This window comes from Thalia democratica, chromosome 8, assembly GCF_965202585.1.
Source record: "Thalia democratica chromosome 8, ktThaDemo2.hap1.1, whole genome shotgun sequence".
In the NCBI taxonomy this organism is placed as follows: Eukaryota; Metazoa; Chordata; class Thaliacea; order Salpida; family Salpidae; genus Thalia; species Thalia democratica.
Window position 1 is genome coordinate 3766656 of NC_139172.1, and position 20192 is coordinate 3786847.

The 20192-nt window shown below is 25.7% G+C and overlaps 1 protein-coding gene across 1 annotated transcript; it reads left to right on the forward strand.

Annotated features, from left to right (window-relative positions):
• Positions 1–5804: 5804 nt before the first annotated feature.
• On the forward strand, positions 5805–18764 carry LOC145842618 (putative malate dehydrogenase 1B). The gene is made up of 12 exons (XM_082950091.1): positions 5805–5861; positions 6653–6729; positions 9075–9245; positions 9738–9880; positions 12312–12430; positions 13544–13773; positions 14083–14187; positions 16149–16351; positions 16593–16768; positions 17514–17650; positions 17921–18016; positions 18303–18764. The coding sequence occupies exons 1-12, from the start codon at positions 5840–5842 to the stop codon at positions 18435–18437; spliced, it is 1614 nt and encodes a 537-aa protein (XP_082806217.1). The 5' UTR covers positions 5805–5839; the 3' UTR covers positions 18438–18764.
• The last annotated feature ends 1428 nt before the right edge of the window (positions 18765–20192 follow it).

Sequence of the window (20192 nt, forward strand, 5' to 3'; positions counted from 1 at the left end):
TAACACTCCAAAAACTAAAAATTACATCTGAACTGTTAAGAGTTTATAATATTTAATACTAAATATAAAATTTTGCTACCTAAAAAATAATAAATCATTTTGTTTTTTTTCACTTTGAGTTCAAGTTTACACAAAAGTTTTAAAGCATATTTTTTAAATAAGTTATTTCAACTTTTTTAACTATACATAAGAAATCCTTTTAAATAATTTTATGCATTGTGTTAGCCATAGTTGTATTAACATTCTAATGTTAAGATATACTCACATCAGCGTTTATTTTTTCAAACTGTCAAAAAAAAAAAAAAAGTAAACTGGCTACACACCAATAACAAGATTTAGACCGTCTGCTTTCATATAAACTATATAAAATTACAGTTTATTTTATTATTCCTCACTTTATAGTGAAAGCTTTAAGAATGTATAATTACAGAAAAAACTGCCAAATTTTTGTTTAACGAAAAGTATAAACAGTAAAAAAAAACATAGAAACTTAAAAAATGCTTGTTTTTGTTAAAGAAATTTTTTTTAAAAGTATTTTTTAGAGGTTTTAATTATTCTAAAATAAAGTGCCTATGCATAAGTTATTTGAATGTTCAAAATGTTTTTTTGACTAATTTCTTTTCTAAAATCGTTTAGAGTACTTATTAATGGCTAGTTTGAGTTTTTTTAATTTTCGTTAATTTATTTTTGTGTTAATTAGCTTGTAAAGCTACTAGGTTATCTTTTAAAACTTAATATACATTGCTATTTTATTTAACAGAGATTAAAAATTATTACAATAAAACTAGGTTGAATTTTGAAGTCGTTTTAAAATTGTATAAAATTGTATGTATATATACTCAGTTATTTTATTATTTTTTTTATTATGCATACTAAATTTCAATTAAATGTTATATTCTTCAAATGTTTCGATCAATAATTTATGTTTTATTAAAACTTTAGATAATTTTGAATGCAAAATAAAAAACTATTTTTATTTAATCAGATTTTTATTTTGTAAACTCTACTACCAAAATATGCAATTTAATATTATACAGAAGTAACCAATCTAACAGCCAGCTGAAGTTTACAAGTTTTTGTATTTCCCCTAATTCTTCATTATAATCCTAATTTGTATATAGTTTCTAAGTTGAATTATAAGAGTTCTTTGTCTTAATAATTATGGTTTTTTTTTAATCATTAACACAAGTGTAAACAAGCAGCCAAATAAAAAACGTCAAAAGAATGTTTAATAAGAACAAGTTGGACAGCTGGTAATAATTTGACAAACAAAAATTGGTTTAAAATCCAATAAAAAAGTTGTCTAAATTATTTGATAACATAAACACTAAGCAGGAGATTATTTGTTAATTAAAATACTTTTAGTTCTGTGCATTCAAGTAGAATACTGTTCATGTGTAAAGTAAATTGAATTATAAGAAGTCATCCCATTTTTTTAGACTATGCAACCCGTTATTAAAAAAAGTATTAAAGTACTGAAAATATTTGCTAATATTCTTAATTACTACTGAAACAAACTCAAACTGATAGATATAAATATTACTGTAAAAACGTTAAATTAAAACCTTATTAATGAAATAAAGTAATCTGAGTGTTTATAACCTTTTAATTTCAATATCATAACTATTATTCATATATTTTTTAATAAATTAAAACAGTATTTTATTTGAAGAATAAGTTTCATTTATCCTAACTGAATTAATTTTTTTATTAACTGTAAATATACATTTTCTAACCATGTTTTGCCTTAACATAAACTTTTAATTAATTAGCTTAACTTTTAATTTATTTTTATCGTAAACTTTAGAATTTAATCGCTTTTTGTTCTAAAAGAAAAATGACCACTAATTTTTCATAGGCTTTGCTATACATTTGTAAAATTGTTTTTTTTTATCAAGTTGTTACGATTTTTTTTCTACATTTTTCTATAGAAATGTAGTAATAAGTTTAGTACAGTTATGTGTTTATTAGTTTATTACGTCTATACTAGTCTACAATCAATATTATTATGTACCTATATTAAATCTAAACGAAAAATTATATATGCTATACACCAAAGCTTGTTTTAAAGACAAATTCAAAAATAATGTAAACAATACAACTTTAAAAGACACTTCTTGATTTAAATCGGTAGCAGACGATTTCATTGAACAATCTACTTAGTTTTATCTAACTCATTTTACTGAGTTTCGTGTATAACTTGATTGAATTGACTTTTAAAAACATTGATAAGACAACTTGACCAATGGTTGGAAATTAAAAAAAATGTCAATTTAAATTCATATTCTACTCTTGAAACTTAATTGGCTTTATAAATAAACCATTTTTCGTTCGTACAGTTGTTCTGAAAAATTTAAATACTGAAATTTATGCTAGCTCCTTGTAAAATTAAGTTAAAATTTTATGTTTAAATTAAACTTTTTTCCTACAAGAGTTTTTCTAAAAATATAAATTATAAAGTTATTTCAAAATAAGCACTCTAAACTACTCAAAATTTACAGAAAAAGTATTCAGTTATTCTATAATTTTACATGAGTTCAAAATAACTCGTACAATGTATTTATATTACATAGTTTAAGTTTTATTATTTCATAGATAAAACTGTTTCATGAACCTATATAGCACTTTTCATTAAGACCAGTATTAAGTTAGTAGAGATACCCAAAAATTGTTTCTTTTAACTTTAGTAATCTAATATTTAGAAAGTTTTATAGGTAAGGTTAAAAAAATTAAAACTTGTTTATGTATCTTAATTTTCTCATTTAATGTCATTAAATCTTTAAAATTAAATAAGTGATAAAAATTTTCATTTTGTAAGCAAATTAATTATTCCACTTCGAATGAAAAAAGCTGTCTGGAAGAATAAGAGTTTCTTGAAAAATATGGTGATAATATTCAGTAGGTCTGAAATAAAGCTTCTGAAAGCAATGACGTAGAAAAAACCTTGCCAATTGTGGAAAACCAATAAAAAGAATGAACAGAACCTAAAATTAGCACAATGAAGTAACTGATGAGGAGTTGATGTCATCTAATAAATTGATTGGTACTAAAAATATATCATCAGCAAAAATTGAGTAAATACCATATCTCAAGCAAATTTTTTTAACTGAAAAATATTTGCTGTCTTACATTATTTTGAAAATGAAAATAAAAATATAAACAGTAGCTAATACGACGTAAAAATATAAACGTTAGCTACATGCGTAGTTAATCTTATTAGGTCACATAAAATTTACATCGTAGAATAAATTTGACATCTATTGTAGAGTAAGTTTAAGGAAGTGTATTTGACCATTTTGATTGTAACTACATACATAATGTATTGAGCTTTATTAGTAAAAAAAGCGGTTCTTTACTTTAAAAATAAATAACGTTTATTCAAACATAATGAAAAAAGGCTTTTAATACTATTATTAAAACAAATATGTTATGATTAGCAAACTTTTCTTCAGCATAAAATTTTAAGTTAAATGTAGCTTTTAAGTAAAAATAAACACTATTTTTTAAAATTATGAGATTTAGTATTCTTAAAAACGCTATGATACTAAACTATGTACTTCAAATGTTGTTTTTTACAATATAGTTCATTTAGAAGTTGTTTTTTTTAAGCAGTAAGCTAGTTAGATTAGTTTAGCTTATATAGTAGGAAGAAAATGTTTTTTTAAAGCTAGCGGGCAAAATTTAACAAGGAAAATTTTTTTCAGATAAGACTTGTTAAAATAACAATTTAAAACCAGAGTTTAAAAGCTAAAATTTTTACCAGATTAAACGTGAATAGAAAGTATAGCTTAGTAAATACTAACTAAAATTAAAGTTAAAGGAAATTTAAGATACTTATATAAAAATGTTTAACATTTTTGTTGTGCTTTTATTGTTATCTTTCATAAAATTACGTCAAAGGTTAGAGATGTTTACTTTATAGTCTAAATTAATTTTCATACCTTTAAGTACAACTTAATTTTGTTAATTTTGATTTTTTAAATATTATGTTTTTTCAATAAATCAAACATCAATACAAACTTATATGAAGAGTAGCATATAAATTATTTTTTTTCTTAAACATCATTGTAAACAATAAACTATAAAACAATATATCTATAATTATGTAATTTAAAAATCATTACTTATTTAAACTTATCTGACTAGTTACAGTAGTTCTGATGTGTACAACTGTTTTTTATATAAATCGAAATTAAAAAAATAGTTTTTGCTTAGTAAGCATTCAACAAACATTTTTTTGTTTAATTGATATATGCACTTTATTAGCTTAAAAATTCTAAGGTAGTTTTAACAATTTTGCATAAATTAATATAAAATTGATTTTTTTATTAGATTGATTAGTTTAAAACATTATATTGATAGTTTTAAACGCAAAAACAACGATTATAAATATAATATCAACCTTAGATAATTTACCATTTTGACATTAACAAGAAATTTTGACATATAATACACCACTAACTATAAATAAAATTACTAACTTCAAGTAAGTAATTTTTGTCCATAAGTATATGTGATCAAAAAGTATTACAACTTTATATAAAAATAATTGTTTCATATCAGGGTTTCCTAAATTTTTTTCAAAAGGCTTCTATAAAACAATTAAAAAAGCTTTTGTTCCGACAAGGTTTCTCGAAGAAATCCATTAAAACCGCTAAGACTTTTGTTTTCATCAATTTCAGAATATCTAATGTAAGTTTCAAATTATGACCTCTTAGTCCCCTGTGGTCCCTTTACTACTCATGCCCCTCACCCCCCACTTTGGCCCTTTGCTGCTACTGGCCCCCTAAATTTCGCAATGGCCCAGTTTGGAAAACCCTGAATTATACCTATCCTAGTATTTAAAAAAATTATAAGCTTCTAGTTAAAAGTTGAATGATTTTTTTTATTCTACAGAAATCTTCATAAACACTTGTTCATTAAAACTTCAAAAATATTTCAAGTTTACACAAAAGGAAAATTTCAAAAATACTAACACTGCAGCCGACCCAAGAAAGTTAGTTATATAAATCTGCTTTCAAAATAAGCTCAGATATGTTAACTTATTATATAAAAAAAAATTGAAATTATCTGCCTTGTGAAATTTCAATTCTTTACAAATACATAAAGTATGACAACATTTTCAATGCAAAATAAAATTAAAAACTACTAAGTAAACAAGTATAAATAGTATTAGTTACATAAGTAAGTCTTAAATACCACTATGTTAAGATTTATTTTGTAAAATAACTAATAACTTAGCTATTATACTTTTTAAACCTTAGCAAGTTTTCATTAAAAAAAGAAATAAAGTGTTTACATAAAATGTTTTACTTATAAACAAAATATTGTTGAAGATTACAAGGAATAAGACTGAACTAAAAGTTATACTAACCTGAGCAACATAATCTTTAACCTATAAAATAGCCATAGTTTGTCATGGACATGACATTAAACTGTATCCTGGTATATGACTCGATAACCGAAAGGTTTTTTCGTACACCAGACGTCCTTGAACCAAACTTTTTGAGCGCTTGTTTTTCGTTCAATAAACAATATAAAAATATCCAGTCTAGTTAATAAAACTAGTTTTAAGTATTCTCCTAAGACATGCTTTAATAAACATTTTATTTTAAGTTATATACTCATATATTTAAAAGTACTATTATAGTATTGTTTTTGCAAAAAGTTGCTATAGCTAGGCTTTACTAAGTATACTGATATAACTCTTGTTGCTATAACGCTAAAGCTCTGTGAATGTTGAATAATCTACATTTAAACATGTTTTGTACCAATACAGCTAACACAACAAAAATGAGATTCAAATAACTATACACTATATATAACTAATAACTTAAGAATGGCCCGTTTCGTTATTACTGGTTAGTTGTTACTAGTTAGTTATTAATTTTTAATATAGAATTTTGGTTTTCAAAGCCTTCTTATGTTTGTTTAAGTGTTTTTAAAGAACAAAACAAATTTTGTATATATTGTTTAGTTTTACAATTAAACTAATTTGATCATTGGTAACAGTAAACTTTGCATAAAAAAGAATAATGTTGTACTTCTTAATTTTTATTTTTCTATTATTTTTAACAAAAGTTTTCAAAATACTAACAATTTAAAGTTTTTTAGTTGTATTGAAGTTTTTCAGTTTTAGTTATTAACAAAGTTGGAATTGTTTCATTAAAATATTTTCAGTTTTTATAAGTATTTATTTTATAAAAGTTCAAAAATTTAAATTTATTGTCTGTTTTTGACTATTTAGCTTTTAAATTTTTCTCTGAAAGTACCTTTCAAGTATATCTACGCTTAGTTTTGATATTAATATGATATAACAAATGATAAATAAAAAATACATAGTTAGATTTAGTTTGTTTGTTTTGTCTAGTTATACTACTTTGATATAACTTTATTATCTAAAAAAGTATACCTATAGAAAAAATAACTAAAATTTAAAAAATTAAATAGACTAATTTATATATTATCCATACTGATTTTGAACATTTTTAACTGGAATTATTCAGTCAGTTTTATAAGAAGATAAATGGTACTTAATTTAACCATCATGGTCTTATTGAATTCTAAAGCTTTTGATGTATTTATTAAATGATTTGTCAGTAATTACTTACAGTAATTGTAGAAGGTTTAACTTATAATTAACAATTTGCAGGATCTTTGAACTGCCCTTACTATGCTAAACTTGAATTGCTTGCTGATAATTTACAAAACAAGTTAGACAATTTCAAGGTTAGTTTCACATTTTTTATCTTAATGCTAAAAGCTAAATCTAATTTACAATTTTTTTTAGGTAGTTTGCTTAAAATATTCCTATTAGTTTGATTTAAGCTTGTATTATTTGTAAACATTTATTTAGTTGATTCTCATTCTAACTATAGTCAGGTTTCCACTTCCCAACAATTCCCTAAAAATTGGTAATATTTGCAAAAATCCTTAGGTTTCCCTAGAAATAACTTTTTTTTCTCAGTTATTGAATTTTTTGTGATTATAAAACTAATGTTATTTTTTGTTTTATAAGTTTTATTTATATTTTGAGTTAGAGCTAGTAAAACATAGTTCTGAAAATATTTTAGAAATCATTAGGACATTATTAGGTATTGCATATCAAAAGAAATATTGTACTTATCAAAGTGTTATTAGAAATTAAAAAATTTTGATACTTTTTAGTGTACTTATCCACTATGTTAGTATTCAAAAATGAAAATTGAATTGTTTTTAATCATTTAAGTTGTTAGAAAATAAATTTGACTTAAAAAAAAAATTTAAAATGTCTCTTGAAATATGCTTACTATTATTTATGTTGAGCTACTGGAATACTACTTCTGCATGTAGTTCAATACTGTCCATAGCATTAAAAGTACCCAATCAAATCTTTAATTCAAACTTTAAAATAATTTACAATAATTATTACATATTAGATATTTTATCTGATAAACCCTTATGAATTTTTATTGATCTTTTATACTGCAATATTCAGTTGGTCATGTAAATGAATATTTTAAAGACAATAAAAGTATGTTTGTACCTATTAACACAGGCAGTATAGATATAGTTTTTGAATAATACCCATTTGTAAATATTCTTGATGTTTTACAATGTATTCGATAATATTTTTCTTTAAACACCTTTGTGCTTTATACTATTTTTGAAATTAATAATTTGTCAATTTTAATAAGCAGTTTTGTTTTTAAAGTAATTACAATCTATAAATACAATATATTAATTACATAATACATCTATTTAAATTGTTAGTTTAAGATAATATAGGGTTCTTACTTTTTTTTTCTAAAAAAATTACATTTACAATTAAGATTAAAGCTAAAGCTTTATAAAATAAGTTAATTTTTAAAGAATAAAATAAAGGTTTTGAAGTATGGTTAGTTGTGTAAAAAAATTACAAAAAAAAGAAGTTACAATAAATAGGATTGTTAAGTATTAAATTTAGATTAAATTGAGAAAGATTAGAAACTGATGTTTAAAGACTGTTGGGGAAGATATATTTCTAATAAAATAGTCCTATTTTGCCTTTTCAACTTGATCCTTCTGCAAAGAGCCTACTGAACTCTGCGAATTTGCACCTTTATATCTTAACTTAATTTGAATTTTACAAAAGAGTAAAAAGCAACTGCAAGCTTGGTTAAAGCTTATAACATAAGATCAACATGTAAAAAAGTGCCTTACTCCTATAACCTTTATATAGAATAACAATTTAACTAGAACAAAACTATATCTTATTACAAAAATTATTTTACAGAGTGAAACATTGTTTTATAATCAAGTTCGTTTAAAAAATATTTTATAAGAAGATAACAAAGTGTTTGAAAGTTTAGCATTTGTTATTTAAAGTTTTTCTCAACTTTTTAGTATGAGTTATTATCTTTAGTTTAAACCTGAATTTTTGTAGTGTTTATTTTAGACCTCATAAAATTTGCATTTTCAATTTACTTCACAATTTTTATATGGTTGTAAAATGTTTTGCTTTGTTTTGTTAAGTTACATCGCTTCCATTTCGTTTGACCTTACTCAAAAACTACTATAAAAAACACTTAAGACCTTTTTTTTCGCCCTTTAGCAACAACTCCAGAAATCTGGTGTAAGTTTCAAAATTACCAAAAAAAAAAAAACATCTAAGACCTATATATCTTTTTGCTATTCATCAGCAACTCCAGAATATCTAGTGTAAGTTTAAAATCATAACCTCATGGCCCCCTGAATATCTGTCATGGCCCAGTTTGGGAAACCCGATATATATTTGTATGAAACAAACACTAGTTTTCATATGATTAGAATTGATGCTTTGTGCATCAAGCATTTCTCATAAGAAGTAGAATAGTACTTCATAATATTTGGCTTAAAGCATGAAGTCCAAAACATCTGTGTATCTATTTTTAATATTTAAACCAAGTACATTTGTGATATTTTAATTAAACATTGCAAGTTCAAATCAAGGTATATTTATGGTATTAAATTAACTAGAACTTACTTATTTTTATTATTTTGATAGGAATTCTGATACAATCGTTGTAGTGTTTTTTAATAAAAATTAAAAGCATATTTTGAAACAAGTTGCACAGGTGTTCAAGCAACCAGTTCCGGATGCTGAGTGGGCAACATGGCTGGACACGGTTTGCAAGAGGAACGGGTGGGTTCATCGTAAAAGTCCATTAGTGTGGAGAGAATTGATTGAGAGAGGGGGAAAAGGTGCCTATATTGGTGGTCTAAACGAATTTTCTGAATATGCTAAGGTTTGTTGGCTTTAATGTTAAAAAGATTTTCAAATAAACATTTGCATTAAATTTGTGTACCCACAAGTTTATAGTTTTGTACAAATCTCAAACATTTACTTTTATATTGCTTTAACATGCTTGTAATATTTTTTAAATATTTTTTTCATATGTAGCAAACTTGAGATTAATATCTTTTTTCAACATTTTATAAGAAATTGCAAAATTTTTAATATTCATCTGTTTCACATCTAACTTGAAAATTTTAAATCTTTTGTATCTATGTTGTATGCTTATAGTTTTGTTTTACAACTGTTTATACCTATCATTTATGAACAGATAATAATTTTTCTCCACCTTAATAAAAAAATCTGATAAATCCAAATTAGGTCTAAGTTTCAGACACCTTTCTTTTATGATTTTTCATATTTTTTTTAGCAAACACTGCACATAAAGTTATGCGATCATTGTCTTTAGATTTATAGATCATTATCCAAACTTTTATTCAAACAGCTGTATTATGGTATTGAATCGGTAATGGAAACCCCGTTGATGATCGACATTCGTGATGAAAATAAAGAGTTGTTTTCTGATGAGCAACGAAGATTGGAGGAAAAGAGGCTTAATATGGTGGTGACCAATGTGTGCATTGTTAAGTTAGTTGGAACTACAGTTAAGACTTATACAATAACTATTGTGAGAGCATGTTATAAATGTAAAGTTAACTACTGTAGTTTTCTATTTTAGTTATCTATTTCTATTCTATATGTTAGTTAAACATATTGAATAACTTAAATTCTAAATGCATGTTACATATCTAGAGGTGTCCGTAGTTTTGTATTTTAGTTGTCACCTTATACAAAACTGTTGTACTAGTTTTCTATAGACTCAGTATTATTAAAATACTTTATAAGTTTTGTATAAAGTAGTTTAAGTGAAATTAAATTTAAATAAGTTTATATGGTACTCAAAAATTCAAAAAAAATTAAAAAACTTGATTTACCATTGTGTACTTTAAAATATTTTTTTTGATTTTGTTTGTATTTTTTTAGGTGGTTTTGTTATAGCTTAGTTAAGCAATAGTTGACATTGTGGTACATTCGTCGATTAGTTCTACAAAATATTTACTACTAACATAGTGTATTACGAATAAAAGTCTAACCATAAGTGTATAAACGTTGGTATATACATGTTTCAACTTGTTACTTCTTAATAAAAAATGTTTTAATTAAAGTGTAAGTAACAAATTAATTATTTTTTTGTTCAAAAGTCTTTACTTACTTGTTTATATAATAACAAAGATCTTTGATTTTACACTATTAGTATAGGTTTTTAAAGTTTTCATTATTTGATTCATGGTTGCCAATTTATCTGGAAACTTGGAACAACCTGGAATTTGACAATTTAGGCTAAAAAAACATGGAAAAACCTAGAATTTAAACAATTTTCACATGTTCAGTAGTAAAATTTCGATTTGACTCAAAAAATCTACCATATAAATAAAATAAATTGTCCTCATAATTTTTTTTTTATTAGAAAACATATACAAAGTAGCCTTATAGTGTAACTTTTAAAAATGTGTACTTTTAAAAACCTGGAAGAAATTTGTAAAACCTAGAAAATAATTTGAGAAAACGAATGGCAACTTTGTTGATTAGTTTAATAACTAATAAGGTATATAAGTATTAGACCATAAGAGGTAAGGTTTTTTTTTACAAGTTTAGTTGATTTAGAAAATAATAATTTAGCTATCAGTTGCTTTAAACCGTTTTTTAAAGTTTAAACTAGCTTTTGGTTTATAAGGGTAAAAATTAAAAAGTTAAAAAAAAACAGAAGGGGTTAATAAAAGAACTAATTTAAAACAGCATAAAAATTTTTTTATTAGAACTATATCTTCTTCTACAGTTTTTAAGCAATCGTTCTGAAGTTCTTTTCTTAAATTGATAATAAGTAAGCCTATTGTAGTTTTTCATTAAGTTCTGGGTAAAAATATTTTTAATGCATTAAAAGCAAAGAGTAGGTTTTTTTTTGTTTATCAAATGCTTAGTTTTTTCTGCGTCAGAACAAAATAGTTTTTAACATTGCAATCACTTTTTAGAAATTTGAGGTTAGTTGAGAAATGAAAGAGATTATAAATTGTCTTAATTTTTTCAAAATTCCGAGAAAGTTTGCAAAGATCAATTGTCACCTATATATTTGAAACTTTTTACTAAACTGACTATACCTCAAAAGTTGATCAAAGTTTTTACCCTTTTAAAGTAAATAACTTGAGCTTATTTAAATAAGGACCGATGATTTTTTTTGTAAAACAAATTGGAGACCCTATATGGCCTTAACTACTCAATACTATTGCACTATTAAGACCATAGGGGGGTCTGACATTTTTTTTTACTAAAAAAAACTTTGGCTTTTATATGAAAGCTTTAAATACAAACTACAAGCCAGTTTTTATAGAATTCAAAAATATCATTCAACTTTTTAGATATTTTATTTTTTGTTAAAAGTTACCGATACAAACGTATGGACAGCAAATTTTTTGGGGTCAATTTTCTCGGAAATTTAAAAATTTACTTAAAATCTATCTCCTCCTTCATTTTTCAAGCAATCTTCTTCAATTTTTCAGGAAATGTTCCTTATATTGAAAGGGAAAAAAAACTTATGAATTTTAATACCTTAAAAAAAAAAAAAATTATCACAAAAATTAACAATTTTTTTTTTTTTTAAAAGAATATTTTTACAAAAATTTTATTAAATTCCAAAATAAAGTTTTTTTGTTATAGTAAAGATTAGACTGTGAAAGTTTGAAGAAGATTGCTTGAAAAATGTAGGAGGAGATATATTTCAAATAAAATAGTCTTTTTTTGCTAAATTAGTTTTCCCTTTCCATAGAGAACCTATTATGCGGCCCGACTTTGTCTGGTTATATCTTAAAGAATAATTCAAATTTTTTAAAACGATAAAAAGCATCTTGAAGTTTAGAAAAAACTCTATAAAATAAGATCAACTTGTAAAAAACATGGTTTACCCCCCTATAGCCTTAATTTAAAGCCATATCGTTAATTTACTTATATGAAATATATGTTACAGTGCAGGACATTCTACTTCACACTTCTTGGCACCAATGATAGCTAAAGGCTACGCGTTCGGGGATGCAAAAGTAACTATTCGTTTGTTTGACGACCATTTCAGCAACAAATTTCAGTTAGGTTGTAAAAATTATATTTAGTTTGAGTTGTTTTTATTTAGTGTATGTTTAACAATCATTTAAATTTTGTTTGTTTTTGTTTGAAGTTTATATTATAAAAGTTTATAGTCTGTTCGAAATTTGTAAACATAATATTTTTAAATTACTTTCTTTTAATTTATACAACACTTTTAGGCATATTTAGTAGTTTAATATAACTGTATAATTTTTTTAAAAAAACTACAATTAATAACAAAACTTAAAATCTTAAGCTATTATATTAAAAAATAAAACTAGTATGTTTACTTTACTCAACACACTTTTGAAGATGTGCTACAATAAAACTTGACTAAATTTAAAGAAAAAACAAAATGAAAAACTTGTAAAGTAAAACTTAAAATGCTTGTTTTACTTTTACTTGGTGGCTTATAACAGGAAAACTATAGTAGGATTTTTAAACATAGTTTTTTTTAACTTTTTTTAGCTCATGACCTATTATCAAAAAACTATTTAAAAAATAAACTAAACTCTCGTTGTTTTAATTAAAATTTTGCAAATGCAGGGTAGGCCAAAAATCATTAAACTAGCTCAAAAAAGAGATTGTTTGCAAAAAATCAAAACATTATTATGAAATGTATTTTTTGCTACGTTTTTCGTGCAAGCGTAATTTTTCAAGATTGATGAATCAGGATATAAGGTCTCATTCATTGATTTGAAACCAATATGTTTTTCCAAATAAGTCAAACTAAATATCTGTTATGTTGCTCATCTAAGTATTAATGCATCAAAGACTCTTCTTCTGAGATAGTGGGTAAAAAATACCTCAGGAAACACTGTATAACCCCGTTAGTAATTTAAGTAAAAGAATTAAGCTCCTAATCAAAAAAAAAGAAACATCACAAAGAAAATAAATAGTAGTAGTCACATTTAATATTTAATTTGCTTTAGCATTTTCCGTAAATAATCTGTTTTGAAACTAGTCCAAGGGTTTTTGGGCCTGTATGCCGATAACTTGATTTTAAGTAAGGTGTATATAATTGTAATGATCACAAATTTCGATTTTGCAACTTGCATTGATATACATCAGGAAATTCATTTTTTTTTATTAAACAAATATAATACAAAACGTTATCAGACGAAATCTCGTTGCAAGCAAGCGAGATGGCCAGCAACAACCTGCACTGGGTGAGAGTCTTCGAAAACTTGGAGCTGGCCGCTTTCGGCGCCACCCACGTCATAGTGCTCGATGACGTCACCATGGAAAAGCAGGATGACGAAAGCGAGCAGGATTGGCTGCTGAGGAACACGAAGCGGTATCAGAGTATTGCGAGCATCGTTGACACGCATGCCAACAAGAATTGCAGGGTTGGTTTAGTAATATTAGTTTGTTTAACTATTTAACATTAGTTTGTATTATGTTTAATACAAACTCACATGGAGTTATTTTTAAAAACTATAACTTTGTTAATTGACTTACATGGTTACTCACCGATAAGTTTATTTTGTCAATTTTGTTTGTTCTATACTTTAAAAAAGACTGTTGAATAGGTTATAGTACGAATTAAGAACCACTCAATTAGTTTTTAATCTTTTCTTAAAAACAATTAAAGTTGTTCGTTCTTTTTATTGTATGTTCGTATTTAAAAAACACATTCAAAATGTATCATTATTCAGGTGCTTGTAGTTGGGGAAACCATTGTAAACCACAGAACTCAAGTTATCCAGGAAACAGTGGACAAAATTGACCCGTCTAATATCGTTGGTTGTCCGAGAGCAAATGTGGGTTTTATATTTTATTTTGATTATGTTTTGAATTAGTAAGAACGTTTTTTTGATGCTTCAGAGCTTTTATAGCACATATGTAAGTACTATAAATATTAGTTGATAATAATAATTTGCATATTCAAAGTTGTGCATTCCTTTTGTATTTTATTATTTTAACATTTTTTCTGTATTGGTAATATTTTTGTACTAACAGTATAAAACAACATTTAAAACAAACCTTATTTTAGTCAAGTAAGCTTTTTATAACTGATTACTAACTGTCTTTATATAAGTTTAGCCTATCACTTTTTAGTGTTTAAACTTAAGTTTTTTTGCTTGTTTTGTTTATTGAAATTTTATTGATTTGATTGATATTAATTTAAAATAAATAATTTATGTCATAATTTTTTCAAACATCTATATATAGCTTGTTAGTTCGTAATAGTTAATTTTTTGATTGTCAATTTATCAAAGGTTGCAACTTTAAAAATTTTATAAACCTATTTCAAATCAATTTAAATTCAAATTCACCATTTATAAGTTTTTTTATTTTGTTATTGAAAAAAGCTAATAATATAAAGTCGAAATTGGTTATGTGTGTTGTGCTCTATTAATTAAATATTTCTTAAATATACAATGCTTAGAACAAAGATAGGCATAGTGAACAACAATATGATAAAAAAATTAAAATAAACAAATGACAATAGGTCCACTATTAGCCGAAAATGTCTATAGATATTGTGCATGGAAGTAAAAAATAGTTATGTACAGTTAACAGCAGTAAAACCATTTACAAACACAGTGATGCAACAAATATATAAACAAATTAAAGTTCATTTTAATATAATTTCTTCGACTGTTCAGTTATTAAAAGTTTTATTTTTCCCTATCTTTCAGTCTTTTGTGTACAATAGGTCGCCGTTTGACACGGTCGTTTAACAATTCTTATATTCAAGCTCTTAAGTCAAGCTTGCATACGTCTTTAGAAGACGACCGCGGTTTTGTTTGCTAACAATCACTTTTCTGTAAGACTTCCTACAACTTGTAATACTTAGCTTCCCAAGCTCTTCCAGTCAGTCAAGCAAGCGTGTCAGACACCTTAACACTAATTGTTTCTGTGTATGCGTTAGATACAACATTTTAGCTTGTGTATACAACGTTTCTTTACTTTGTATATTTCCTTGCTATCGAGCTTGATTGATGGTAACATATCTGTTTCTTGGCTTAGTGCTTCAGTTTCTTATGTCTAATGACATGACCGAAATCTGAGAACGCTGACAAAAACTGATTGAGTAATTTCTGAATACCTTGGATTTTACGAGTGCAGTATCATCATCAAAAAGGAGATCACCAAGTGTTGTTCAGCTTTTGTTTTGTTCTCATACGTGCAAGGTTGAAAAGACAGGCATCATTTATTGTATAGAGCTTGGTTTTCCAAAGTGGGCAATTACAGAACTTTAGAAATTTATTATCAGAAGGGGGCTATAAGTAGTGAAAGGTCCAGGGAGGCGTGAGTAGTAAAGAGGCCATGAGGCCATATTTTGAACCTTCCCCTAGATATTCTAAAAAGGTCTTAGGCGTATTTAATTGTGGTTTTTTGACATATTTTGCGAAGGGCGCCATATATTTTTTTATTTCTTTAAAGGGGGCCTTATAAAAAAAGTTTGGGAAACCCTGGATAGAGCATTTCAATTTTTAAAAGCCTGCTTTAACAGCATTAAAAAAATTAAAAAAGATTTGCAAGTATCCAACCTTGCTTTACCCCACTTTTGATTTTCAATGATTCAGAAACGCTACTTTCGCATCGAATAAAAATAAGAAAATAAAGGAAAGGTATCAGTTGTTTCAAAGCTTAATTGAACAACTATTTTCTGTAAATATTTCTATAATTTTTTTTTAATGCATTTAAACAGTAAAACCAGAATTAACTCAAGTTTTTAATATTTAAATAAAGCCTTTAACAACTTTATTTTTAGGAAAGGAAAGCCAAGTCGATTTTGGGCGGCAAGCTCAAGAGCCACCCGTGTCACGTGTCTGACGTCATAATATGGGGGGACGCGTCGTCGTCATCAGAAGATTGTTTCGTTACACCAAGCCACATGCGGGTGCGATCGCATGATGGCGCCATACTCGGCCCCGATTGGTTCACCAGGGAGCTCACCGAAGTCTTTCCGGATGAGTGAGTTTTGATTGTATTTTGTAAAAAAATTTATTTAGAAAAATATTAAGGTCACAAGGTACCTCAAGAAATAACTTAATTTGAAGATTTTCTTTAAAAAGTTTATCAACCTTTTCCATTGATTATGTAAGTATATATTTAATTTATTCTAACATATATTTTAAATTATTTGAATATATTTATCTTAAGACATAAATAAAAATGTTTGAATATAAACAAAGTATATTCAAATTTCTCACAGGAAATGGTTGGAGGAGGAGTTGTTAAAGGAGGTGGGTGTGAGGAGGGGGGAGGGTTGTCGGTTGCTAGGGAGACCCACGAGTTGCAGCGAGGCGTCGGCAATCACGTCCCTGTTGAAAGACTGGACGTTCGGAAGCAAAAATGACGAAATATTCTCACTCGCGGTACTTCCCCATGGTTAGTATAACCTGTGATAAATTTTAAAGTGTTATATTTTATCATTTGGAAATTAGTTGATAGATTTTATACGTTATTATTTGCATGATTGAACCAAGTTTGTTTCACGCATAAAAAAGTTTACAGAATAATATATAATAATTAATTTTTTGAAAAGTTTATGTTTTAAAGGATCTGTTAGAGATTTTTTTAATGAAACATAAATGTAAATGGTAGAGCATTTTGTACACTTGTATTAGGGTATTGTATTTATTGTGGCAAGTTAAACTTTGTAAACTATACAAGCAGCTGCTGTATTCAAAAGCTGTATAACTTAAGTTTAATCGAACCAATATAAAAACAAATTATTTTAATCAACAAGCTTAAAATAGTAATTCAACTCTATCTATAACTCATTGCTCTTGATCAAAAATTATCCAAATGTTCCTAGCATCTAAATAAATTAAATAGAATATAATAGAAATTTACCATTAATACTTTATCTCTGAATCTTTAATCAATAAAGTATTTTATTAAAAGTCCTTCACTAGTATATTCTATTTAGTTTTGTGTCAGCTTTGTTTTTATGATAAAAAAATATTTTATTAAACGTAAATATAGTTTTATTTTTAGAAATATTACTTTGTATCTTTTGGCACAAAAGGAAATTGTAATAAAGGTTTTTTGATATTTTAACATGTAATTTTTATTTAATTAATTGACATATTATTAACAGTATGAAAAACAGTAATTATTTATTTTACAGGCGAATATGGACTGGAGGATGTTTGTTTCTCGTTACCAGTAAGATTTAAGCGTGGAAAATACGAAATAGTGAACAACTTGGTTATACCAGATCACCTTTGGATCAAATTTCAAGACATAGTGTCTAAATTTAATAATGTTAGCTGAATTTTGTTTATCTTCATAAGTATTTTGCTGCCTAAATGTAAGTCTTTTAGGTGTTCTCTAATTAATCTGTTGTTTGTTGATATTACAGATCATGTTATTTGTTTTATTAATATTATTATTTAATTTTTATTATTTAATTTTTAGCGTCTTGTTTTTATTTTGTAAACGTTTCAAAACTTTTCTAAATTTTTAGCTGATATTTACAAGCTGTAGCAACCAAATCCACAATATTATGATTATTAAACAAACAAGTTAATTCAGATCTCATTGCTGGGAGATGCTGAAGGCGAGGCGGGTAGACTGAAAATAAAACAAAATAATTTGTGTTGGGACGGAGAGTACCACGAAAACGAACAAGTTTGTTTATTATCTAGTAAACACATTTTATTGCAAATATACTTAAAACCTTATCAACATTTAACAATGATTATTTTTCAATAAATCCTTAGTAATAATCAAATGTAATTTTAACTCAAGCTTAAAAAAACAGTTATTTTTCTTATTAGGACAGACTGGTAGCGGATATTATTAAAACTAATATTATGATATTTGAATTTTGAAGACTTGTTGCAGATAAATTTAAAGCCTTAGTAATAATCAAATATAATTTTAACCCAACTTAATGAAATATTTTTCTTATTAGGACAGACTGGTAGCGGACATGTCAAATGCTTCGCTGCTTAACGCAGAAGAGATCAAGCATCATCACGACGGAAGGATTGTCGAAGATGGGGAATACCCTGAAGAAGAACAAGACCAGCCGAATACAAGATGTTAGCGTGCCAAGTTACAAACATTCACTGTGTTTATTGCTGTGTTTTATGTGTAAATTGTATGTTTTCAGTGTGCAGTTAAATCAAATAGTTTGTTTTTACAAAAATACACTGTGCTTTGGTATGTGTGCAAATTGCCTGTTTTTAACTGTATTATTTTGACTTTCCAGACCTTTTAAAATTGTCGTACTTATTTGATATTGAAAAGAATTCTAAAATTTTGTAAAGAACATTTTATTCTTTGAAATGTTTTAGTATGTAGTATTTTGTTCAATTTTTAAAATTTAAAGAAATACTGTATAACTATAAATTTTTCAATTTGAACATGCATATACAATATTGGATGTTTAGCTTAAAACACCAGTATACACAAACATTATTTTTTTTTACACAAACGAACAAATATTAACAAATGAAAATCTACTAATTTAGTGTTTAAACACTCCATGGTAAAAAAAAATTAAAAACTTTTGAACTATTTTTTTAATCATTTTTTTTACCTCACATAGATTTGACTTAAATATTTTTTATAAATACTTTAGTTTGTAAGCTAGAGCAGAATCTTATGATAATGTAATAGTAAGAATAATTTTTAACTTTTATTTTGCTAAGTTTAATTTGTAGTTAAAAAGAACCTTTTAAGAATAGCTATAAACAGTTAGTTTGTAAAATCAAATCCTTGTATTTAGAATTAGTCGTGGATCTTTTCTTAAAAAGTAAGTTTGATATCAATAGTAGACAAAAATAAATGACGTATATAAATGAAAGTTAGTTACTATATACTGTAACTTTTTTTCTTAGGTTAAGTAAAAAAGTAACTGTTATAAAACTTTCATACAATCAAAAATCCTATAATGAATTTTTTAATAATAATCTGCGTTATATCAAACATTTCATTGTATTTGCTAGCAAGCATCTGAAAAAGTACAATTTTTTACAACTAATTTATTACCTTAAAAATTAATAAATTTTTCGTTTTTACACCATACAATATAAACAGTTTTAGGGCGATTATCGTAAACAAAAATTGTGTTGTAATTTTGGTTTCTTCAAAGCTTTTTGGTATTTTAAATAAGTCTAACATAGTAATCTACTAAGTCTGAATCCTGCTGGATCTTGACTTTTCAAGTAGGTTGGATTCGAATCTAATTAATTAAAATTAGTTTATTTTTGTAGCATCTTTTTTTATATGTATATTTTAAAGTATCTTAACTTTAACAAAAATGTTGCTGAAAACACATATTAAACCATTATGCATTAATAAACTCACAATATTTTAATACTTTCATTAGTTGATATTTATTTTATATGTATTTATAAATATTTTTTCGTTGATATATTACTCATAAAAATGTTCAAAAATATATATAAAGTTATATTTTCATTTTATTAGCAAATATTTTTCCTTAATAAAATCAACAAAGCATGTTGATTGGTATGATCATAACAACTTTTAAAGGAACACCTTTTTATATTTTAAACTATGTTCCGTGTTTATTTAACTTTTATGTTTTATAGTTGGGCAACTTTTCTATTATGTGTGTCAGTTAAATTGAAATCAACAAACCAGAAACTGTTTATTTTTATAACTAGAACACAGCTTTAGGTTAGACAGAATACATGGGTCTTAATCGCCAAGGAGAAATGGTTTTAGCTTTAAAACAGCATTGTCGAAACAAAAAAAAAAGAACTGTTTTGTAAAAATATACATTAATGGGCTTTAAATTTGGTTAACAATGCACAGTAGTTTTTGTCAGATC